At 37.0% G+C, this 25,379-nt stretch overlaps 2 protein-coding genes across 7 annotated transcripts in view; both read left to right on the top strand.

The window, feature by feature from the left end:
• Positions 1-40: 40 nt before the first annotated feature.
• LOC109104423 (39S ribosomal protein L44, mitochondrial-like) lies at positions 41-3,501 on the top strand. The gene is made up of 5 exons (XM_042771492.1): positions 41-283; positions 1,206-1,428; positions 1,506-1,751; positions 2,478-2,656; positions 2,968-3,501. The coding sequence occupies exons 1-5, from the start codon at positions 111-113 to the stop codon at positions 3,143-3,145; spliced, it is 999 nt and encodes a 332-aa protein (XP_042627426.1). The 5' UTR covers positions 41-110; the 3' UTR covers positions 3,146-3,501.
• A 1,088-nt stretch (positions 3,502-4,589) lies between these two features.
• LOC109108789 (arf-GAP domain and FG repeat-containing protein 1-like) overlaps positions 4,590-25,379 on the top strand; it is a 25,585-nt gene continuing 4,795 nt past the window's right edge. The window contains exons 1-11 of one of the 6 annotated variants that reach the window (XM_042771484.1): positions 4,591-5,065; positions 16,996-17,089; positions 18,932-19,047; positions 19,477-19,639; positions 19,758-19,917; positions 21,656-21,778; positions 22,651-22,722; positions 23,426-23,620; positions 23,827-23,986; positions 24,072-24,151; positions 24,230-24,340. In XM_042771484.1, coding sequence (XP_042627418.1) covers positions 4,899-5,065; positions 16,996-17,089; positions 18,932-19,047; positions 19,477-19,639; positions 19,758-19,917; positions 21,656-21,778; positions 22,651-22,722; positions 23,426-23,620; positions 23,827-23,986; positions 24,072-24,151; positions 24,230-24,340 — 1,441 coding nt within the window. In that variant the 5' untranslated portion in view covers positions 4,591-4,898. Of the gene's footprint in view, positions 5,066-16,995; positions 17,090-18,931; positions 19,048-19,476; positions 19,640-19,757; positions 19,918-21,655; positions 21,779-22,650; positions 22,723-23,425; positions 23,621-23,826; positions 23,987-24,071; positions 24,152-24,229; positions 24,341-25,379 lie in introns of all 6 variants that reach the window. The other 5 variants (XM_042771485.1, XM_042771488.1, XM_042771486.1 and 2 more) reach the window with 5 other exon arrangements.

Here is a 25,379-nt window from a genome sequence, read left to right as displayed (position 1 = left end):
GAGTCCACCTTGACTAACGCCTGAAGTATGTTCCTAAGCGCTCCGGACACGTGGTGGCGCTGTGGACAGTCTCCCTTCTCGCTTCCGTCGCTCGTCAGGTCGCGGCTGTCATGGCGGCGTGCAGGGCGCTCGTGAGTCGCGCTGTTTTACCTCTGCATTACCATCATGTGTGCAGAGGAGTGATGCTCACACACATCAGAGAGAAGAAGAGATGGATGAAGGCTTACACACTCATCATGGAGAGGAAGAGAAAGATGGAGGGACCTCCACCTCCAAAGCCACGGTCAGTACAACATCTCAAGGCCACTGACTCAAATCATAGTGAGCTGCCTACCTTACGTTTTAATATTAGAGACCAATAATAATACTATTATTTGGTTTGAGTAATATATATAAATAGCTTATCTTAACATATCTTATCTTAGGTCTTTTTGAGATGATTGGCATTGATAAACCTTCTTAAAGGGACAGTTCACTCAAAAAAAAAATTCTGTTATAATTTACTCATTGTTCCAAACCTGTATTTTTCATATTTTAATATATAAATACATATTAATGACAGTAAATTACACGCGCACACACACACACACACACATATATATATATATGTATGTATGTATGTGTGTGTGTGTGTGTGTGTGTGTGTGTGTGTGTGTGTGTATATATACGTATGTATATAAATATGTATATATATATTTGTGTGTGTTTTTAGGTTTGACTAATCATAATACAAAAACTGATGCTTCAAAAAAACATTTTGACAATCTAAACATTTATTCTGATGCAACGCCTAATAAAAGTAATTATGTCAACTTACTGTCTATTTAATGTTTTAATTGGTGCAAATAATTATGAATAATAAATAACGCAGATGGGTTATGATGTAAACTATGTATGATAGTTTAGCAAGATCACACAAGCAGTAGTGCTGTTTTTTCAGAATATCTGCATGATTGCAAATGTGATATTGATTTTATACAGTAGTTCAATAAACAAGAAGTTAATATTATGTGTATATTATAATGTTGTATTGTGTGCTTTGCTCAGTTTCGCAAATGAAAATAGTTCAAACAAAGCCACAGAAGAACTTTTGTGCATCAGAAACACAGCAGTGTCTCGTTCCTTAAAAAAAAAATCTTACATTTGAGCTTAAAAGTGCTGTAGATACCCTGCCTGAACCCTCTTTTCTCTTCCCATCCCATCAGCTCCCAGCAGCCAAACTTTGATTACCATGCTGAAGTGGAGGCTTTCAGTGCCCGACTGCAGGAGAGTTTCTCTCTGGAGCTTCTGAAGACGGCGTTTGTGAACGTGTGTTACCTGCGATCTGAGGAGGAGAGGAGGCGAGCGCTGGGCCTTGATTTGGAGACGACCACCCTCAACCTGAAAGACAACGGCGAGCTGTGTGTGCACGGTCAACAGTTCACAAAGGTGAAAACACTGAAGAGTCTCATGCTGGAATAATTGGAATGATATTCATATTCCTCTCCTTCTATTCTTATCTACAGGCTTTCCTCAGTGACTGGTGCAGGGGCAGCTTTCCCAGCCTGCCTCAGGAGGGTGTGGCAGCCATTGTAGGGCACCTGACAGGGTCAGAGGTCATGTGTCACGTCGCACGAAACCTCGCAGTAGAGGATTTGACGATGAGTGCAGAGTTTCCTGTTCCAGATGAAATCCTGCAAGGGACGTTCTTTGCTGTGATTGGTGCTCTGGAGCAGAGCAGTGGGTCTGTGCGAGCCGGGCTTTTCATCAGAGTAAGACAGGAGTCCCCTTTAAGTTAACTTTTCATGTTTTTTTTGTTTATATATATATATATATATATATATATATATATATATATATATATATATATATATATATATATATATGAATTATGTATATATAATGTGCACTTCTGGTACAAAGTTTTGAATAATAATAATTAACTTTTTTTTAACGAATACAGCATTTATTTGGCCAGAAAAACAGTAACATTGTGAAATATCATTATAATTTAATATAACATATGTGTTTAATTTTATAATTAATTGTTTAATTTTTTTGTAATTAATTTTTGTATATTTTATTATTTTTGCATTATGAATAATTGTACTTATTTCGTATAGATAGATATAATGATATATATATAAATATTATATATATATATATAATTATAAAGATACTAGTGCTGTCAAAATTAATGTGTTAATGGATGTTTAACGCATTATATATCTATATAGATATGTCATTTTAATATATTTTTTTTAATAAACGTGTGTGTGTAAAATTTTAAATTAAAAAATACAATTTCTAATTATAGAATTATAGATTTTTTGTATTTTGTTATTGTTATATTATATAATTATTATATTATATTATATTATATTATATTATATTATATTATATTATATTATATTATATTATATTATATTGTATGTGTTACAGACCCTAATCTTTGTGCGCTAAATGTTGATCCATCTGTTGGGTGTGTGATTTTGCAGGATTTCCTGGTGACTCAGCTAATAGTGAAAGATCTGTTTGACATGTGGAAAGTGGTTGATCCCATGGGGCTGCTGGTTAAAGAGTTGACCTGTAAAGGTATAGCTCTACCCGAGCCCCGCCTCATCCGGTCTGCCGGCGCCAGTACTGTCCTCCCTCTCTATTTCGTCGGGCTTTACAGGTATGACACAAGGGTTAATAAGCTGCATTTAGTCACTTAGTTGTTTATTTCACTGAAAGCTATTTAACATTTATGAAGCATTGTGTTATGTCATGCTGCTAAGTATCTACACCCTGATCTATATTCTCCACAGTCTGTAAATGAATCTCTAGTTGATTAGTCTGAAGTGTCTCTCAGGGTTGAGTCAGATTTATTCTGGTCTCCTCCAAGAAACAATTTCAGACTCATTGCTGTAGCAAATAATCAATACTCCTCTAAGTTTAGGATTTTGATTGATTTGATCTTTTTTTGCCTCTTTTATATTGTATCAGTGACCGTAAGCTGCTGGCTCAGGGTCCAGGCGAGACTGTCCTGGCAGCTGAAGAGGAGGCAGCACGCGTGGCTCTGAGGAAACTCTACGGCTTCACCGAGAACCGCAGACCATGGGACTACACTGCCCCCCATGAGCAGCTTCAGAAGCCCAGCGCACAGGCTCTCACCAGCGAATAAATGACACCGACTACAAGAGACAATGCTTTGTACTGAAGCTTAAAGAGCAGATTCCAGTGGGACACTTTTTGAAGATCCGACATTCATCATCATCTGCTTTATCATAGCTATATATAGAGTGAAACTCGATTTCTTTTGCTATAATGTGGCTGTGGAGTTACTGGAGTCCAAATCAATATGCCAGAAAAGACTGAAACTCTTGATGTACCACAGACTATGGCAATTAAAAACTTCATATACATCTACCTTGAGAGCATTCTTATGCTCTGCAGGTGCAAGTTCTTTTGATGTGTCGCTACATATAAATTGATGTACATAAATGTTAAGTTTGGTTGCTAATAAAAAATTGTGAACAAAATGTTCCACTTGAAGTGTTTTATCTGTATAGAATGCCAAAATAATTTTTAGGCAGAACTCTTTGTTGTTGTCATGGATACTGGTTTTGCACGGTGGCTCTGGGTTTGTCAGTGTAAAGATATTTGACTCATCTAATCAGCCAGATTCTACTTGGCCAGCAGTCGTACAGTCATAGTGATGGTTAGAAATGCAAATAATTGCTAAATATTTCTGAATTTTAAAGTACTGTCAAAATTATGTTTGAAGATTCCATGTCTTATATGTTTTCCTCCTACCATTTTATCAATCTTGCTACATCTCTAATCTTGATGAACCCTGATGAGCAAACCATCATGATCATTTGTTTTAAAAGCCGGCCAAACTTGTAATATAAAATAGACCAATCTGTAACTTAGAATTTAACTTTTAGAATTTAGAATTTTAACTTAGAATTTAAATTAAAATCTTTCAAAGTTTTGATAGGTTTTCCTTTAGGTGCCTGATCTTTCTTTCTATTATTGATTTCTTTAACACATTAAATATTGCATTTACATGCATTGTATAGAGAGAGGAATTCTTGGGATATTATGTCTAAATTATACTGGAAAAAATGGTGTACACTAAAAAGGTTTTTTGAATTTGTATATAAAACAGATTATTACAGTATGATTTACAAGAAAACTTTAAATCTTTCTAAATATCCCATTTAATTCAGTATGTGAAAATTGTTCCTACATTATTTTTTTAGTGTAGCAATTCAAGACGCTAAAGGTATGTGATTACAGAAATATGAGAAATATACAGCATTAGGCCAACGCAACACAATACTGCTTTATTTAATTAACGCAGCTTAATTTATCACCTCATTATACATATTCATGTTTATCTTTTAATAAAGTCGATGTATGTCCTCGGCGAACCAAATCCTCTGAAATAGATCACTCTCGCAGAGAATTGGAGTCGGTTTAAAGGCTGCTGTGTTATTGCGAGACGTCCATGTGTTCCTCTAGAGGGCGCTGCTAAGAACATTTAAATGAGGCGTGCACTCGAGAAGTCTTGTGGGCGGGGCTCGATAGTGATCACGTGATCTGAGAATCTGATCAGATCTGATCTGAGAAGATCTGAATACAGAGTGGGAGGGCTGGCCGTTGAGTCGCTCACTGTGGCAGTGAAAGTAGGGTGGGCTGGCTGTTAAAGAACGTGCCTTGCGCCTCAGGACCCTCCTCTCTTCACTACGGCGCTTTTCGCCCGTTGTTCGCGGAACGTGAGGCCTTTCTGAAGAACTCCGGTCGTCTTGCCTTCCCTTTCCCGGCGATACGATTTAAAGGAAGACGCTGTCTAATCTCAAAACACATATTGGATTTGTATTATATTATTATTTTGTTAATTGACCGACGTTATATTAACGGCTCCGGCCATGGCAGCCAGCGCGAAGCGAAAACAGGAGGAAAAACACCTGAAGATGCTGCGGGAAATGACGAGTTTGGCGCCCAACCGAAAGTGCTTCGACTGCGACCAGCGCGGCCCGACCTACGCCAACATGACCGTGGGCTCGTTCGTCTGCACGTCCTGCTCAGGCATCCTGTGAGCCACCCTCCTGTCTATCTCTGTCTGAGCCTCTTTATTTCCACACGCCGGCTGTGTCTCAAACCCTAGTGGGCTGCCTATCTAGACATCAGAACCGCGTTTTTTAACGCCCGTGACGCCATGAACACGTCTAGTTAGGCAGCTCTATAGGTTTTGAAACATAGTGTTTTAACCCAGCTGTTGATCCACTTACATAAATTTTATTGTTAGGGGGTTTAATATGTATTTACCTTTTAATATGTAAATAAGGAAGGTTGTTGTCTTATTGGGGGTTGGTAATCTGTCAGTTAACCAGGCGTGTTGGGTGTGTGGTTGGGCTAATGCAGTAACATCATCTGTGTCTTGCTCTCAATCTACTCCAGCAAACTCGAGCAGCTACCTGTGGGCTCATCACTGGTCTTTTCCTACTCATGTCCTGCATTGTCGTATCTAGCAGTAAGGACTGGCCCTTGTGGGTCAGATAAACCTCTATACAGCACGTGGAAGAGCGAGATACATGCTGACATGTGGCAAAGGGTGTGTTCACCCCTGCAGTGTTGCCCTGATAGCAGAGGGCTTGACAATCCCCAAATGAAGCTGAATTTATACTTCAAGCTGCTTGTAGATCAGAGGAGTGCTAGGTGATCTGTGAAAAAAGTTTAGAGAAAATCATTGTTTAAAAATGTAATAAAAGGTATCAACATAAATATATTTACAAAAATAAATAACGCATCTAAAAGTACAGTACTATTGAATAGTTAGGTAGACATTAATTTTTTAATTAATTGTATTTATTTTTTAGATATTGGTCTTGCTGTCTACACAATATAGTACTGTACCGATGTATTATTTAAATATTTTAAAATATTCATTTTGATAATTTACTTTATTCATATTATTTGCTTAGTTATTTTTATTATTTGTTTATTTTTTACATCTAACTAAATACTTCAAAATAAAGAATTTATTAAAATAAATATATTTTTTAAATTAAAAGTATAGTAATAGTAGAAAAAATAGAAATGTAATAATAGAAATGTAAATTTTCACAAAAAAATGCAGATTTATAATATTAATAGATTTGGTCTTTGTCAATGAAAATAAAAAGCTGCTTTTAAAATTTTAGAATAGAGGGCTTTCATGATCATATTTGGGGTCTGTGGCATTTGAAAGAGGTACATATGGTCATCCTGATTTATTGTTGGCATTGTTCATTCTTCAGCATGCTTTTTGATATCGGATACACAAGGATATCGGAGTCCTTGTGTAGTTTAGATTTTTACACGGAAGTCCTTTTCCATGTAATTTACTCTCCCTTGTTAGTTGATTAACATCAAATTGGCACAGCAATGAATGCTGAAACATGCCATTAAATTGGCAGAATCTTCATTGAATGATGCCATTAAAGTGCCATTGTGTCTTGAATAGATCATTTATGAATTTACCTGTTATGGTGAACAGTTGTGTGTCATGTATCAGCATTTCAGCCCTTTTGTGTAACCGGTATATAGTGCAGGGGATTTTGGATTACAGTTGGAAATGCTCCTAAAATAATGCCTTTTTCATTCAGATCGCAAGAGCCATCCTGCAAGTATGTGATGCAGAGTTTCTTGAATTTAAGCAAATGATAAAAATAAGCAAACCACATTCCTTCACTGCATCTATGAAGCTGACAGCCATGGTTCCCTGAATTAATAGGATTCACCTTTTCTGCACATGGGTCAGTCTGTCTTAAGTGGTCCAATGTAGGTTCCTTGACTAATTTAAATTTAATTGGAAATGTTGTTTTTTTGTTTTGCAATGATTAACACTATTTATTGGTATTGTAAATCCAAAAGGTTTTTAAGTTTTTTAAGCACACTGGTAGAGTATTGCTGATACAGACGGTGGGCAAAATGTCATATTTGAACGAATGTGTGCATTCCTGCAGTGTAATTCAATCCTAATTTTATGCTTGGTTTGCAATATGATGAAAACTGACCCAGTTTTTCCTATTGTTACACATATTTGCTTTAATATCAGAATTTGAAATGGTTTTAAAATGGAATGGAATATTCCATTTTAAAGCATTTTTCATTCATACTCTTAATATGCTCTCAGTCATAAGCTGAAAGTCTTCATGAAGAAATCTGAATTGGCTGTGTTAGTTCTTTAAATCTGTGTTTCTGATGATGAGTTGTCTCATAGAGTCTAAACTTGTCTGAACTAGTCATGTCTGAAATATGATAAGGGGTTGCTTAAAAAAAGGGTTTGATTTCCCAGCAGTCAAGTGGATGAGAAGACAGTTCTGTTATACTTGAGAATCTTTAGATCTTTGAGTTTTTTCCAAAGAATCTTGCAATTGTTTTTAGTCTTTTAGTTACATTTAAGCCACTCCCACAAAAGTCAACGAGATGTTTGAGAATGATCTCTCACTGTATCCTGCGAAAGTACAGGAACCATCTGCCTTCCCTGTTAGCACTTCAGAGAGAAATGCAAAAAACAGTTTGATATATTGGCAGTGCACTGTTTCTGGGTAAAGCTAATGATAAATGGTCTTGCTTCTTTTAGTGCGGTGTGGTTTGATGTCCTCCTGTTGTCCAGATACTGAGATCTCTGGAATGTCATTCTGAGTGACCTCTCTACAAAATTACAAAGAAATGTTCATTAACGCTTCAAAAAAGCAGAGCAGAGGGGATGGTGAGATGGGTGTGATCGATTGAGCTAATAAAAGAAATATGAGAGTGTTGATCTTGCTGAATACTTGTGGAATCCTGGAATGAGGAGAGGGGTTCAGGATCATGTTAGTTCATTTGGAAATTATGTCAGATGTATTTGAACAAGCCTGAGCCCAGCTGTGAGGGCTGATAGTTAGTTGTCTAGGTGGATCACTCTGATAGCCATAAAACTAAACTAACTAAAAAGAAACAATGGATGATGGATTTTGGTAGGCCTACCTGGAAATTAGCATCACGCTGGTGGCTGGTAGGGGTGGACTGATTATCGGCGACGATATTATGCATTTTTATGGTTATCGGTCATTTTTAAAACCGATTTGCCGATAAAATAATTTAAAAGCATTTAAAGTTTTTGTCAAAGCCCTTGTTATTGTTAATCTTGACATTAATTTTCATTTCGACACCAGACATATCGGTTATTGGTCTACTTGATCTGTAATAATCGGTATCGGCATCAGCCCTGAAAAACACATATCGGTCGACACCTACACGCTGGTTCCATCGATGAAAAGCCAACAAGATTTTTCCATTGGTTTTTGGATTTGCTTCTTACACATTTTGTTCATTAACATAATCTTCACAAATTAACACACATTAATTTTGAAGCCTAAATATAATCATTAGGAGTAAAAGGCTAAAGTGAGGCTACAAATAACATCTTACACCATGGTCACACGACTTCAGCGCCACCACCATTAAGCTTTTGAAAACTCTTAAGTGGACTAGTGAGTAGATTTTACCTAGAGTTATCTAGTAGAGTTTACCTGCTCACTGCTGTGATGTTTAATTTCCCTGACATCTTCTGTAGTCCCATTTAACCACTTAAGCCACTTTTTCCAAGTCATGTTAAAAGTCATTTTCCAAGTCAATTTAAAAACCATGGGTGTGGTATTACATGAAAATACATTAAAATGTTAAAATATGTTGAGCTTGTATTAAACACAGACCCATTGACCTTGGGACGATGGTAACTTGTTCTTCGCTCTGTTATTACTATATATATGTCTTTGTAAGTATCCAACTGTCTATAAATGTCCTGCCATTGCTAAGAGTTTCTGTGAACAATGAATGTCCTAGTAAACTCCATTAAAGGAGATAACTGGGTTCTTTTAGCACCAGCTTCTAAAATGACTTCAGTATCACCAGAGAGACGTCTGCTTGCTGCACTGGAGCGTATGCACCAGATGTCAGTCAGCCAAAGCATGCGATTCTCCTCACAACTGGTCTGCAAATATGTGTGTTTTTTATTAATACAATCTTTGCCCTTGTGCATTTAGCCATTTTTACCTTATTACACCTTATTTTTAGCTAAAAGCACATAGTAGTCAAAGTTATCATATATGCACTTCTTTCTAGTGTGGGTTATGGAAAAGTGAACGATTAACATGCAAAGCTGTTAATGTATGAGCTATTTAGTGTTGGATTTTAATTAGGGCGTTTGCATGGGGAGATGATCCTCTGGCTTTGCCAGATTCACAAGTGTGCCAGTAATTCCCAGTTTTAATTCTGAAGAACTGAATGTAGATTTTCCCATGCTGCTTTTATACAGCGCTTTTCAAGACTTTTCAGTGGTATGCTGAATTTGGTTTCAATTCATTAGATTGTGAATTTTGAGTGAATTTTGTTAGAAACTAGGCTTGTATTAGATTTTCTAGATTTTTTTATTTTTTATTTATCCATCGATATTGGATATTAATTGTGCAGGTAATTAACCATCATCTAATGCTCAATTTAGCTCATCTTGATTTTGATAAAATAGTATATATTTTTTAATATTAGCCATTTATCTGTTATCAGTCATCGGCTGTAATTATCAGCTGATTTTAATTCTGGACATTAGTCATCATTTTGTTCTATATCCTAACCCCAAAAAATTTCACTTTAGCATGTAGTTCGTCCCACATTGTATGTTCTACGTCCTCTGTCATCCCCAACACTTCAAATAGCTTTGATTTCTTCCGCTCTGTGTTTGTGACTGATATCTTGTAGTGATTTTGCTGCATTTCCTTTCACCTGATCTGAACTCTAATCACACATTCTCATCTGTGCAGTTATCATCACTCTGATCATTCTCTGGCTTATACATATGACCATATCAGTGAATATGTATATTTCTTGAAAAGGAAGTGTTTGTCAAGTATTTGCTGCGTCAGCAGCATGTGGTCTGCATGTGCACAGGAAGTGGAAACAGTAGGACAGGAAGTACACACTGTCCTCTCACTTCAGAGCTGTGTCAGTGCTTGTGTGTATGTGTGAAAGGCCATTGCTCTACTCAGACTTCTCACATATTCACTTCATTTGGTGGTTAAAATCACAGTAGGACTGAAACTTATGCCATGATTATTGAATTCAAATTATTATTTTTTATTGTGAAATATTTGTTCCATCATTAGTGCTATCATTGTTTTATGTAGTGCAACCTCCAGTAAATGATAGAAGAAAATAAAAACTCTTTTCAGTGTCCAATATAGACCTAATTTACCTGGATTCACCCTATACTGTATATTATCAGTATAATATTGGCCATTGATCAACCTGCTCATAAGATATCACAACAAACGTCATTGGGAGAAGCCATATCAGCTGACCACTAATCTGAACGTGATTTCCTTCCACGAACTTCTGAGCAGGAACACAGATCTTTGGCCTGAGTAAGAGGAGTGTTACCTGTGTAGAGACTGGGTGAAGTCAAGCTACCCACAAACACTTCCCTGTTAGTTTTATGGTGGGGTCAGTTAACTGGGCAAACACATTCCAGCGCAGGGTGGGTCCATTTGTCTCTCTCTCTCTCTCTCTCTCTCTCTCACTCTCACTCTCTGCAGCGCACTCTTCTCTCTCTCTCTCTCTCTCTCTCTCTCTCTCTCTCTCTCTCTCTCTCTCTTCTCTCTCCCTCCCTCTCTCTCTCTCTCTCTCCTCTCTCACTATTCACTCTCTCTCTCTCTCTCACTCTCTCAATTCTTCAGCTCACTCACTTTCACTGTCCTGCTTTCCCTTTGCTTTATCCCTCTTTCTTCACTCTCTCTTCTTATTTTTGTTTTTTTTTTGTTCTTTCCTGTTCTCTCTATCTTGTTCACCTCTGTTCACTGCAGGTCTTGTCTTGATTTTGACCATCATCTTGTGCAACACACTATTGTTTAGGCATGTGAAATTTCCTGTTGCCTGTTTTTTTTAATGCAGAAATCAAAAAAATAAAAAATTACAGTACAGTATTACTCTTTATACATTTAGATGTAATAAAATGTTTGCATTTATTCTTTAACTTTTAGCCTCTTTAACATTTTATCTGTGCATCATAAAATGTTGTAATTTTTATGTTAAGCAGTAATCATTTTATAAATGTGATAGGACACTCATGTGTGTTATGATGCAATGGCTAAAGAAGGGCATTATCTGGTATGCCACATGTAAATATTGTTTATAAAGGGTATTCTAAAAGGTTAATATGTAGTGAGTTGTGTAACTGGTCTGGTGAGTAGTTTGTAGGCTACTGTTCAAAACTTTGGGCTTGGTAAGGTTTTTTATTTTTTTTCCACCCCCTGGCATTTATTTAGTATATAACACCATATAAAAATATATATATATATTTGAATATTTATTATTTAAAATGTAACTTATTCCTGTAGTGGCAAAGCTGAATTTTCAGCAGTTATTACTCCAGTCTTCAATGTCACATGATCCTTTTGAAATATTTTTGTGGAAATAGTGATACATCTTTTTCAGGTTTAATTAGTAAAAATGGCATTTATTTGAAATGGAACTCTTTTGGTCAAATTATAAATGCCTTTGCTGTCATTTTGATCAGTTTAATGCATCCCTGTTAAATAAAATAATTTCTTTCTTTCAAAAAAGAAATGAAGAAAAATCTTACTGAGACCAAACTTTTCAATGGTAGTCTGTCGTAATACCTTCCTCAAGACATGGTGTGTGTGTGTGTGTGTGTGTGTGTGTGTGTGTGTGTGTTTTGTGGGCTTGTTGATGACTTGCATTGATGTGTTCGGAGGAAGTTTCAAGATTTTGCTTGCAGTGATTTCTTAAAAGGAACTAGTATTGAGTAAACTCTCTGACACACCCAGACACTCACAAACCTAGATATTCCTCTTTCTCTCCATTTCCATACATTATTGCTGTGTGGAGACTGGCCACTCACCCAGTTTCTGACCCATTTTCCCCAAGCCCATCATCCACCTGCTCTGAGCATCATCACACACACACACACACACAACCCCAATACAACCACCAATTGCACAAGCACACCTCACACTCTTGGCTTTTCTCATTAATAAAACCAGATGCTGCATCTGCAGGCTCACCCAGTGTGTGAATTCGATGGAAGAGCTTCTAACCACCAGCAAAAATGGCTTTCTCACACGCTACTCTTTGTGTTGGCCTTAGGCACTGTTAGCTAACTTTCCATCTCAAACATTAAAACAAAACATCAGCGCTCTTTTGAACACTGCACTGAGTGGCAGCACTTTAGTCAAATAAAAACCCTCAGAACAAATGCAAGTAACCCAGTACACGTGGGATCCATCCTGTGTTTCTCTTCATGTTTGTGTAGTATGTGTGTCAGGGTCATTCATTTGGCAATGCAGCCCAAGATGGGTGTAAATCCATCTAGCTGTCCTGAATCCTGATCTAAATAATGTTCAGTTGTCCTGGTTACTCGGATTAGATCTCTCTTTCCCTTTGTTTTTCTTTTTTTTTTTTTTTTTTTTGTAATTTCTCAATGACTTATGCTGCATAAATGTTATTGGATGCTTTCTCTACAGGCTCCGCCCCTAAGATGAAATCATAATTATGCTCATGTGTTTAGCCGGTCTCCGTTGTGCCGTCTCTGATGCTTCTTGTCTATGTTCATGAGGGAAGTGTGTCATCCTTTGGCCTGAGGACCTCCTTTTTTTAGACTGCATGCCGGAGAGATCTAAAAAGAGACCATTTGCTCACTTCAGCCAGTTCAGGGGATGATTTCAACACTGGCGTGAATATAAAATACGTTAATATGAAGAGTTTGGTTCCAAAACGCGATAAACGCCATTTTTAAAGAAAATTGAGTTTCCGACAAAATCAGTATTGTTTCTGGTTGGTATTGAAAAGTCAATTTTTAATTTTACGCAAAATGCGATATTAGCAGAGTTATTGGGTCATGGTTTCTCTCTTTTTTCCAAACCGCGACAAGCGCCAATCTCCCTTTTTTGCAGAATGCAATATATCCGCTCAACCAATCACAGTGCACCAATTTTACGCGCTGTGTAAAGTGTAAAACAATAATAGTGGTGCATTATTCGAAGTATTGTAGGTAATGGCGGCACTTTGAATACACTCCACATCTTAGTTTTACTTCTCTACTTTGTGTGATCAACAAACAAGGGCTGCATGATAAATCGCATGTGATTGTCATCCGCATCTCGTCAGTAAAGCTGGTTCTGTGATTTAATAGTACCGGTAAATCTCCTTTTAGATGGAGTGACATTTAATACACAGAGCCGTAGATCACTGACAAGCTACGCTATATCGCGTTCATTTGATGAATCACATTCGATTATGAACGCGATATTGCGTATCTTGTCAGTGTTAGTGTTTTTATTATTGACATTTATGTTTTTGTTAATACACTAGTCAACTAAATTAATGTAATGGCAAAGATGAATGCACTTTTGGAAGCTGAATGTAAGGGAAATGTCATTTTGGAATCTAATGTGATGTTCATGTTTGTGTTCTTGTTCATGATGAAATTTGTTTTTATGGCTGTAATTAATTTATAGCAAACAAGATGACCCATTGAATTCATTTTGGAAGCGATGACTGATGGATGTATTTTTAGTCCAGTGCCTCTGTGTAAGAATTGATTATGATATAATATACTGTAATTAGTATTGACCAAGTTTAGAGGCTGTCATATGTGGATCAACTTACTATGTTGTGTATTTTCTACAGTTTCAATATGAAAAATAATTTTCATATTGATTTAGTTGATTTATTGCATTTTGAGAAAAAAAAGTATCATGGATTTATTGCATTTTGTAACCTAAAGATGCTATGTGAAAGTTTGAAACAGAAAATAGTGGTTTTCATCTTGCCACTTTCTTGGTAAAGAAAAACATTTTTAATCAAATTAATCAAAATGGATTTATTGCGTTTTGGAACCAAACTCTTCATATGTCAAATTTAAGGAATACATTTATTTCTCTGTTTGCATTCTGGGTGTACTGGCCAATTTTAGCTTGGTGACCAGCAAAGCATCAGTCACTAGAGATCTGAATAACTTTAGATATACTTTGGTTAAAAGGATAGTTCACCCAAAAATGAAAATTCTGTCATGATTTACTCTCCATTATGTCGTTTAAAAATCATATGACTTTATTTCTTTAAAGCACTGAAAGGGGTTGAGTTGCCCTTGTTTTGAGGGCTACAAGATCAGTCTCTCAACCAGGTTTCTGTTGTCCATAAACCTGGACACACTGGATATGCTGTATAATATATGGGAATTTTAAAAGTGTCATTTGTAGACCTGGAAAAGGCATGGAAATTAATAAAAGCCTTCAAATATTGTCTTTGACAATGCAGGGCCTTTGACGCAAAAAAGGTTGAGAACCTCTGTACAAGATAAATAAACACTTAAAATGTCAGTCTGTTTCTCTGACAAAGCTAGTGTATAACATCAAAAGGCTTGGACAAAAGGTGCAAAAGTTGTATGGATCACTTTTATGAAGCTGTTGTACTTTTTTTAGAGCTCAACAACATCTGTCCCCATTCACTGCTGTTGCACCTGGAATATTCTGCTAAACTTCTTCTCTTACGTTCCACAGATGAAAGTCATACAGGTTTGACACATGAAGCTAAGCAAATGATGATAATTTTTAGTTTTAGATTAACTATTTATGTACATGTGCACAATTTTACCATTGTGGTTTTGAGCAAGGCGCTTCAGGTTACTTTAAGAGATTTCTTCTGCGTAAGATGCACTGTAAGTCACCTTGAATTTAAGCAGCTGCCAAATTAATTAATGTAAATACATTTTCATAGCACATTTGCTTAATCATCACACATTATACTATGAGGCTTCTGAAGAATTATTCCTGGTGCTGTTGGTTTCAGCCAGTTTTTGGGACTTGTTGAGTTAGACGTTTGGCTTGAAGTTTAGCCGAATGGTTCTTGGGGGCAATGGTTACAGAATCCCAACCCCGTGCCAATGGCCCACAGCAGGTCGTGTGAATAATTTAGCACCTGGTCTAATATTACCAAGGCCTTGCTGTTCATGCCCTTCAGATTTTATCACTGAATGCCTCACATCTCCATAGGGACATACGCACACTCATAATATAATGTAGAGGAAGTAACAGGTGACGTCCTTAGAGGTGGAAAATTGTTTTGGGGAATTTACCAGAGAACTTGCATTACCACATGCAAACAGGCAGCGATTGTTAATGCAGAAGTGGTGAGTTGGTGTGTGTGTATATGTGCCTTTTGGGGGTTTCGAGGGGGTGTGTTTGTGTGAATGGTGTTTTGAACATCTGTTGCGGCTCAGGTGTCAGATGATCTGTCACCTGTTTCAGCACAGAGGGACGGCGGAGTAGCGTTAAATGTCTTTTCCATACTTGCACATGTACTAAATGCTCCCTCCTATCACGCTGGCATAGAAACAGGTGTGTGTGTGTGACTGTGACTTAAAGGAGTAGTTCAGCCAAAAATTCAAATTGTGTTCCACGAAAGACTTTGTGCACTTGGAAAACTGTTCCTTAAACTACCTAAGTTAACTTCCTGTTAGTTATTAGCTGCAAATGTCATCATTAGATGAGAGAAAAAGGAAGAGATCAGGGGATGGAAATAACAAAACAGATGCGTAAGAGAATCATAGGCAGCATCTCCTGCAGTACATAGACTCTGATCCCTAGAGAGCAAATCTGAGCACGCTAACAGGGTAAATACAGGAAGGAAACAGGCTTTCAAATGGCCAGCACTCACACATGTTTACATTGCTCTTGGGCATTCAGAGATCAAGTGTTCAGAGATCATGAAGCTGTGGAATAAACACTCATGCACCGACTCATTCAAAGACACATTGAATAATCAGATGCTCCTCCAGTTGTCTTCAGTTTCTCATCTAGTTCTTCCGCCAAGTTCTTTACAATGTAAACACATTTATAATGTGACTAAAGATTTCCATTTCAATTCAATTGTTCTTTTGAACTTCATATTCATCACAGAATCTTAATATAGAAAAAAAAACATGATTTCCACAAAAATATTAAGCAACAGCAACATAAATTGTTAATAACAACATGAATAATAATAAGAAATGTTTATTGAGCACCAAATCAGCATATTAGAATGATTTCTGAAAAATCAGCTTTGACATCATAGAAATAAATGATATTTTAAAATATATTAAAATGGAAAAGTTATTTTAAGATGTAATATTTTTATAATATTACTTTTACTGTATGTTCATCAAATAAATGCATCCTTTGGGAGTATAAGAGACTTCTTAAAAAAAAAAAAAAAAACTCTTATTGATGTCATAAGTTTTTTGTGTGGGTGTACATATTTTCTCTCTTTTACACTTTTTTTCTTTTTTAACAGTATTATAAAGATTAAATTAAGGATGTTATTCATCGAAAAATAAGCAGAAAGAAATGTATTATTAATTTAAAAACCATCCTTCTTAATTGTTGCATTCCTTTCAACGGGGCAATTTAAGTAAGAATGGTTTTACGCAATTTACACAGATTCATGATTAAGTCCTTGTGTGTTTAATTGATGCTTTATATATGTTAGCATTCTTGTTCTGGTTAAGAATGATAATAAAGCCTTTTGCCTCATAAAATGGCTTAATTAGGCCCCTTTTCTGCCATGATTCTTTAGTTGACATGCCTTTTAACTCAGAAAGTCTGGGTTTGAAGAAAATTCAGTTTCCTTCAGTAAATTATCTTAGTGCTCATCTCTTAAATACCAATAACAATATTATTCATAGGCAATATTAGCTCACCTGTCTCTTTACACTATCACTCTCTTCCACCCCCTCTTACACACATACGCTCTCGTTCTCTCCGCACACAGACTTGGTGAGTTTGACTTTGTCCTTATCCTAGATCTGTGTGTAATAAGCAGTTTTGTAATGAAGAGTTATGGCGAGAGGGAGCAGAAAATCTAATTCACACTGCAATCAATTTACAACACTTTATTTAAACGATGTGTTATTTTATCTCATATCTCTTTTTCTCTCCCCTTTAGACGAGGCCTGAATCCCCCCCACAGAGTGAAGTCCATCTCCATGACAACCTTCACGCAACAGGAAATAGAATTTCTACAGAAGTATGGAAATGAGGTAATGGCGATGGCATGGTCGAAAGTGCAGTGATGTTTTTATTGACATTGCAAATGTGTCGTCGTGTGTGGACTGTTTGTGCTGATATCTGGACACTGATGAGTTTATGATTTACGGGGTAACAGTCATACGTCTGTGATAAGATGAGAGGAATTTCTGGGATTTCTGTTCAACTTGAACACATGCGCAGCTTGAACAGTGAATAACAGCTTCAAAATTGTTAGAGTTGTTGGCAGTTCTAGACTGTTTTATTTAAATGATTTGTTATATTTTTATTTGAACTTTTTCTTTTCTTTTTCTATTTTTTTTTTGAAGGCAGGTGCGATTTCTCGACTAGGGGCAGACATAACACGTAAGGGGATATATTCACATCGTTTTTAGAAAATATATGGTTCCGCTGTCCACGCGAAAATGCAAGGGCGGCATTTTCAGATTTATCCACTCTGGGACCCAGTTTCAAAAAATATCGGTTTCACTCTTCCAAAAAACCTGATCTGTGTGGACGAAATGCCTATACAATACAAAATTTATGCATATACAGCTAAACGCATCTCCGTGTGGACGGGGCCTTACTGTTGATCAATTATGATTAATTGCTAAATATCTTTTTATTCTTTAAAAAAAATAAACTGACCCCAAACATTTGAAGAGTAGTGTGTGTAAAGTATTTTTTATCGTCCTTTTCAAAATTTGATAAGCCTATATGTTTTGATATTTTAAATATACAGTTGTACGATTATTTTCATTTAATTTTTTGCATTTATGAATGTTTTTTTTTTTTTTTTTTTTCAGCTGTTTATAACCCTATCATAAAAGAGGTTGAGTTTTTTTTTTTGTGTGATGCCTAAATTTACTTATAGTGTTTGAAATGACTGCTTTTGCTCTTTTTTTTTTAACACAAAATGAAATTAAGAGTTTATCAGTTTTTTTTAATGGTTGTGTAAAAAATGTATTGTTGCAAAACGTCATGCTGTTTTTGATAGTATTCAGTGTGTACTGTGCAGTGGTTAGTTTAGTTAGTATGCCATTCTGAACTGCTGAAGGCAGCGTCACAGACTTTCGGGTCAGTTTTGGATTTAATTCATGAATAAGCCCAAGCTGGCTCCTCCTTGACCAGTAATATCAGTTCATACAAACAAAGTTTTCACACATTAACGTCTGAGACTCGTAGAGCCCTTCCTTGAGTGTCTGTATGGCTCCTCAAGTCAAGTGATAATGCAGTCTTCACTCTGCTGTTGATATTCATAATTAATACGCTTCTTCCGTTGTTTCCAAAGTGGGTTTGTGTTTACACACACAAATATGTTTCTGCATTGATTATATCTAAATGGAGGCAGTGTCTTTAGTACTGTGAGAGCTTCCACACATACTTGGCATGTAGTGGTTGTGAAGCCTTACACTTTGCCTTTTTATTTATCAGTTGTGTTATCTGAGAGCATGTGTGTTTGACTCACTGAGAAGAGTTTATTTAAATGTTTTCTGAAATGTCATGTTGAGATATTGGTTTCCTTCTTGAGAATGTGTATGTGCGTGTGTGAGCGCATGTGTATTTAAAGCAAGATTTTGCTTAGTATGAATGCCTGCATTGTTTTGTTTTTTCACAGACATGAGGCAGTGAGAAATATACTGTCTGTTTTAAGGATCTTTTTGTTTTTCTGTCTTCTTTTTCTTATAAACTGAGAATTAAAGTGACTGTGTTGCTCTTAAAAACCCTTGAAATCAAAATTTTTCATGTTTTCTGACAGATGAATTTCTGTTTCACTTTTATGGTATATTTGCTCTATGAATGTCTGATGAGCTCTCTTGTTCTCTCTCTTTGTGTGTGTTTTCCGGTATATGCAGGTATGTAAACAGATATGGCTCGGCCTTTATGAGGACAGAAACTTGGCCATCCCAGACTTTAGAGAACCTCAGAAAGTCAAAGAGTTTCTTCAGGACAAATACGAAAAGAAGCGATGGTGAGAAACAACTTGGGCTGAAATGTTGATTATTAGATTTGATATTTAACTGAGGAATCATGCAGAGTCGGTCATCATTATCGCACAATAAACCACTATGTAAAGTGGGCTGTACATTATCCCACTTAATACAAAGCAAATAAATAAATGTGAAGTTATTTTATTATGTGAAAATAAAATATTAATACAAGCTGAAACCCACAAGTAAATAGATCTCATAGTCTTGATGTGCACCTTTTTTGCATTAGTGGTGTTATATGAAGTAAATCTATCCTGCTATTTCCTGAAACTTTCTCATTGTTCACTGTACACCTCTGAGATTAAATTTGCATAGGCAAATATTTTTCTTGGTATCATAAGGATGAAGTAAACTCATCGCTGTGTATATGTGCTCTGCTCATTTAAATGTCTTTAATTGTTTTCTTTCAGGTATGTTCCTCCAGAGCAGGCTAAGACGGTGGCGTCGGTTCATGCGTCTGTCTCTGGTTCATCAGCTAGCAGCACCAGCAGCACTCCAGAGGTCCGACCTCTCAAAACATTACTGGGGGAATCAGTACCCACTTTACACCTCAACAAAAACACACCTAGCCAGGTAACAAAGCAGTTTTTTTATTTACTTTATATTCAAAAAGAATCCTAAAAAAAAAAATCTATCACGTCTATCTTTCTATACACATTTCTGATTCATTTTTGTTTTTTTGGTCTCTCAGTCTCCGGTTGTGTCACGCACTCAGCTAACCCAGCAGCAGCACCAGGACAGGAAGTTCGATCTGCTCAGCGATCTAGGTGGCGACATTTTTGCAGCTCCGCACTCGCAGTCCACAGGCAACGCAAACTTTGCCAACTTTGCAAATTTCAACAGCCATTCAGGTGAGAACACACTCACACTACACTAACAAACTAAACCATCCATTTGAAAAGCAGTACTGGTAAAGGTTCAGGACAACTGCTAGAGTGATGCGGTCTGGTTTCCCATCATGCTGCAGTAGACTTATTGACAGCCACTGCTGCAAAACTCCTTATGAAATATAAAACCACTAATGCTTACTGGCGTCTAGAGGATAATGATTGTGCGTTTTATCGGTTAATGCCAGAATACAGGTACAGAGGTCAACACACACCACTTGTCTGTTAAAATGTGCACGGCTGAATTTGGAGCCAGTGCATTCTGGGTTTCTGTTCATGTCATCATTTATGTCTTTGTGTAGTTTCTTTATTAGTGCGTTTTTAGCAACATTATATCATTCCACTTTATATGAGTGTGTGTAATATGTCTTCATACACAACCAGTGTTGAAGTCAGAATGGTTACTAAATTTACAAGATTGAATTTTAATGTGAGAATTAGGGCTGCACGATATTGGGAAAAAATGACATTGCGATATTTTATTTTTCTGCGATATATATTGCGATATGAAATCTAATCTAATGTTTTCTTACAAACAAAAATGGGGCGAGCACACTTACATTCTCATTTTAAATGATTTAAACATCAGAGTATTATTTAAATTAGAGTAAATTATTTGTTTGTAACTTTAGGATATGGTTTGAATTGCTAACATATTAACTAACATGAAACTTACCACGAGCATAGCAATACTTTTGTTACTATATTTATTAATCTTAGTTTATGTTAGTTTATAAAAACACAGCTGTTCATTGTTTGGTAATGTTACTTCACAGTGCATTAACTATGTTAACAAATACTGCACAACTTTTGATTTCAACAATGAAGGCTATAGCCTAAATGTTGAAATTAACAATGTTGTAGAAGTGCAGTTTAGTAATAGTAAATGTTAAATAATGTAGTTAAATAGTTTAATAAATAGAATATTATTGTAAAGTGTTACAGATTTTTTTATATAGCAATTCAGACGTCTCGCGAGTTCAGTGTTGGACAGGTCAGGTGTTTAAACCATTCATTAAATTGAATCGGTTCAAAGGAATCATTAGTTCGCGAATCAGACGTGTATGGCACGCGTTGTGTAATTATCTCGGCAGTTTAGGATATCGCACAAGATTTGACAACACAGAAAACATTTCATCACTGCATATTTTTTTTTCCTCGACACCATCGTGTCAATTGATTTTGATTAATATGCGCGAGGGAGAGAGAGCAAGACAGCGCTCGTGTTGTTTGAAGATGGTGAAGGTGAGCGAGCGAGCGCGCGCGCCGGGGCTCTCTCTCGCTAGCTCTCTCTCTCTCTCTCTCTCTCTCTCTCTCTCATATATGCGCCCTGTTAAACTGACAGGACTTAAAAACACATGCAAATGATAAAGTTTCACTCTATGATGGTTAAGCTGTGCAATTAATCCGCGAATCACATTCGTCAAGGGCCGGGGGGCAGCTGGCCCGTACGGTTAATGAATAACGGATCAACTACGACAGCCTACATCGCACATCCTGCGATGTGACTATCGTGGATTCGTACATCGCGATATCGATGCTTAAATGACACATCGTGCAGCCCTAGTGAGAATTAATTGAATTTTAAGAATTTTAACTAAATTGACCTAAACACTGGACATGTTCATCCCATGATTTCATTGTCATTCTTCATCCCATTTTCTCTGTGTTTGTTTGTTTGTTTGTTTGTGATGGACCCCAGCAGTGCAGAATGTGAATTCTAACGCAGAGTTTGCGAATTTTGATGCATTCAATAGTTCTGCTGCTCCAAACACAACAACATTTCCACCAGCTCCACAAGCCCCATTTCAGCCTGCACAACCAGGTATAACACACACACACACACACACAGCCAGGCATACAAACATCTGTTTACCTCCTGTTCTTCTGTTAGGAAATGGCTCCTTGTCTAAGTTGTGTTGTTAGAAATGTGACGTGATGTTTGTGTCTTTTTTCATTGCTGCTTTTTTACATTCTCGCTTCTTAAACATTCCTTTTTCAGTGGCAATTTAGTTAAACATTAATTCTCTCTAATAAAAAAAAGAAAAAAGAAATCACTTGATGTCTCCAGTGGTGGGTGCAGAAATATCTGGTTGATTTTATTCTGTCATTTCAGTTCCTCACTATATCAGCTTGACATTTTTTTTATTTTCTAAATGTGCAACTTCAAGCCAATTTGATCCAGTGACAGTTAAAGCATTTATAATGTTACAAAATATTTCTATTTCAAATAAATGCTGTACTTTTGAACTTTCCATTAATCAAAGAATCATTCAAATAATGTATCACAGTTTTCACAAAAATATTAAGCACCTGTTTTTTCACTTTTATAATAATAAGAAATGTTACTTGTATATCAGTATGACTTCTGAAGGCTCGTGTGCACTGAAGACTGAAAATTCAGCTTTGTATCACAGGAATAAATTACATTTTAAAATATATTTAAACAGAGAAAACCGTTCTTTTCAGTTGTTATAATATTTCACAATATTGCTGTTTTTACTGCACTTTTGATCAAATAAATGCAGCCTTGGCGAGCATAAGGGACTTCTTTCAAAAACATTAAAGAAATCTTACTGACGACACACATTTTTCTCATTTCTCTATATTTCTGTTCTGTTACTTTGACCTTTTTTCTTTTCTGCTTTTCTTAACATTCCTGTGCTGTCATTCACTCATTTCCTGTGCATACACCAGTATACAACAGTCTCCAATTTAGTCGCAGTGTGGGCGAGTTTACCTCATCGCTGCCTCCGCTGGCCATGCACAGTAAGTCAAAGCTTGTGTGCCTGTCTGTCTCTTTCGTACACACGCTCAGCCCCCAATTAATTTCCTGTTGGAAGTGGTTTTCCTTAATTGTGACATTGGTGGTGTAAAATCCAATTTTCCTTATATAGCTCCTCATAAATTCTCCTGGGATGTCTCTTTGATTTGAAGGACACTTTTAGTCAGTGTTCCCTCTAAGCTACGTGCTTGTGATGTTGTTCCTGTGCAGATGGAAAAAGCGTTTTGGGTCCAATTGAGCTGTACTGTGAATATAACATCATTCTTGAGATTAAGGGAAAAGCTGTCTTGACAAAGTTTTTCAATGTTGTTATATTTTGAATAATATAACAAATAAATAAATAACTTATTTTAATAATACTATGTATAATTCTATATATTTTTCATTTTAACATGCATTTTATGTATTTGTTTTAGATTTATATATTTAAAAATATTAAAAAAAAATTATAATGATTAATAACTTTAAAATTTACACACACGTGTGTAAAACTGTTAAAATGCTATTATATAAATAAATAATACAAATTATGGTTTCCACGTTTTTAGCTTAGTTATTATAAATTATCCTTGATTTATTAAAACAAAATGTGGTAAGTAGCATAAGGTGCTCCTCAACAACAAAAACTAGAGGTAGCATTGCTCTTTAACATTTCTGTAACTTTTATCCTTTCTCTTCTTCTCACAGGTAGCTCATCAGGACTAGCTAATGCCAACTTTGCAAACTTCGATAACTTCCCCAAATCGTGCAGTGCTGATTTCGCCTCATTTAGCTCCACCCAGAGTAACTCCGTGGGAGAGGGGCATAAAGTGGAAGCAGCCAGCGTCCCTGCAGACCGATACGCAGCCCTCACCAACGTGTTCGGCAGCAAACCTGAGCAAGGTATATTTTCTCACACTCCTACAGGCCATGCTGTGCAGGCATGGAATGACGATTTTTGAGCGTTGACTCATTTTCTGTCCCCAAATGCTGTGTGAAGCTACAGAGCACAATAATCTTTTCAAAATGTTTATTATTTATAAAATAAAAACTGGGGTGCATGTGCGCAAAAATGGCTAAAAATAACCACTTTATGTCTGTCTCCACAGGCACAAGTTCAACCCCTCCATCAGCAAGTGTGGGCCCCCCACCTCCGCAGGCGGCTCTGAAGGGCGGCGATCGCTACGCTGCTCTTGCTGAACTGGACAACGTCTTTAGCTCCTCCGCACCAAACGTGAGCAGCTACAACACTGCCACCACAGCACAGGGGTGAGACTATAAAGAGATGTGGCCCTTTACCTCTCAATGTCTTTTTCTCGGTTGTGTTAATCTCTCTTTCCGCTTCCACATTCAGGTCTGTATTTGGATCATCTCGGGCTGTTCCTCCAGTTCAAGCACAACAGGGTTTACCCAGCATGCCTCAGGGTTTTGGAGGTAAGCATCTTTAAGATCTCTTGGAATTTCCAATCTTCCTTCACCGCATCTCTTACGTCTCGCTTGTGGTTGTAACAGGGCCTTCGACAAATCCATTCGGCGCTCCTGGGGCCCCACAGGCCGCTCCCACTAACCCGTTCCAGACCAATGGAAGAGCAGTGGTACCAGGAGTGGGTGTGGCCACAGCTGGTATGGGCGGAGCTTATGTTGACCTGATAATCTTAAGAGTTTAAATGAGTTGAGCGATTAAAATCTGGCATTGTTTCGCAGAGAATCTTCTCAGAATTCACAGCAGACTTTGTCCTCGGTTTTAAAAGAGTTTAAGCAGCTCTTGCTTTGTGTCTCATTATTTATTTAACACGCCAGAGGGCTTTGTGAACAGTTTTAAGTGGGTCAGATACCCCTAGTATCCATGCTAGGAGCTAACAGCTTGAGATTGCTTGCACACAGGCGGGATACAAAGGCACTTCAGAAGAGCTGAAGAAATTTGTGGGTCTCTGCATCCCTGCGGCGGATAAATGTTGTGTGTGTTCGTGTTCCAGAGAGAAAGAAAAAAGGCAGAAGGGGAGGCATCTTTGGTTAAATGTGAATGAGAAGCAGATTTTTTTGTCTCATGAAATTTATATAGGCCAAAAGTGTGAGAAAAGCTCAAATGGAGTGAGCTGCGACTGATGGTTTTGTCTGGTTGTGTTCTTGACATGCTGGTCAGACATGTTAGGACCCCTGCTGGGTCAGGCTTTCCCCGCGGCCCACTTCGGTATGTCCATCTCCCTCTTTCTCTCATTTTCTCCCTATTCTCTCTTCCTTTTCTGGGGCTTGGCATTGACTGTAGACTAGTTGGCTTATATAAACTACACTGACCACAATTGTGTGGTCATCTTGACCCCATTAAAGAAAGGTATGCTTGTGATGTCATTCATCTGAGGTGGATGAACCCCAGATAAAGTATTGATAACCCATGTTCACATCAGTGGTCTCCAGCTGTGACAGAAAATTCACCAAAAGCATATATGTTCAGTAGCCACTTAAAAATGTGTGTATTGTATTAGATAAAAAATATCAAGCCAAGTGGCATCTGCTAACAAATGATGCTAGAGCTTTTCTGTCACTTGTTTTGTTATATAATGCTACCGTTCAAATGTTTTGGGGTAAGATTTGTATGTTTGGAAGAAGTCTCTTGTTCTCACCAAGGATATTTGATCAGAAATACAGTAAAAGCAGATATGTT

This window comes from Cyprinus carpio, chromosome A15 (genome assembly GCF_018340385.1).
Source record: "Cyprinus carpio isolate SPL01 chromosome A15, ASM1834038v1, whole genome shotgun sequence".
Lineage (NCBI taxonomy): Eukaryota > Metazoa > Chordata > Actinopteri > Cypriniformes > Cyprinidae > Cyprinus > Cyprinus carpio.
The sequence above is the reverse complement of the archived record's forward strand: the minus strand, read 5'-3'. Positions and strand labels throughout refer to the sequence as shown.

Excerpts from the sequence above, each read along its gene's own strand:
- LOC109104423 (XM_042771492.1), top strand. The coding sequence starts at position 111 with ATGGCGGCGTGCAGGGCGCTCGTGAGTCGCGCTGTTTTACCTCTGCAT. Across the intron at positions 1,429-1,505 it reads ACGGTCAACAGTTCACAAAG|GCTTTCCTCAGTGACTGGTG; the intron begins GTGAAAACACTG and ends TCTTATCTACAG. Across the intron at positions 1,752-2,477 it reads GAGCCGGGCTTTTCATCAGA|GATTTCCTGGTGACTCAGCT; the intron begins GTAAGACAGGAG and ends GTGATTTTGCAG.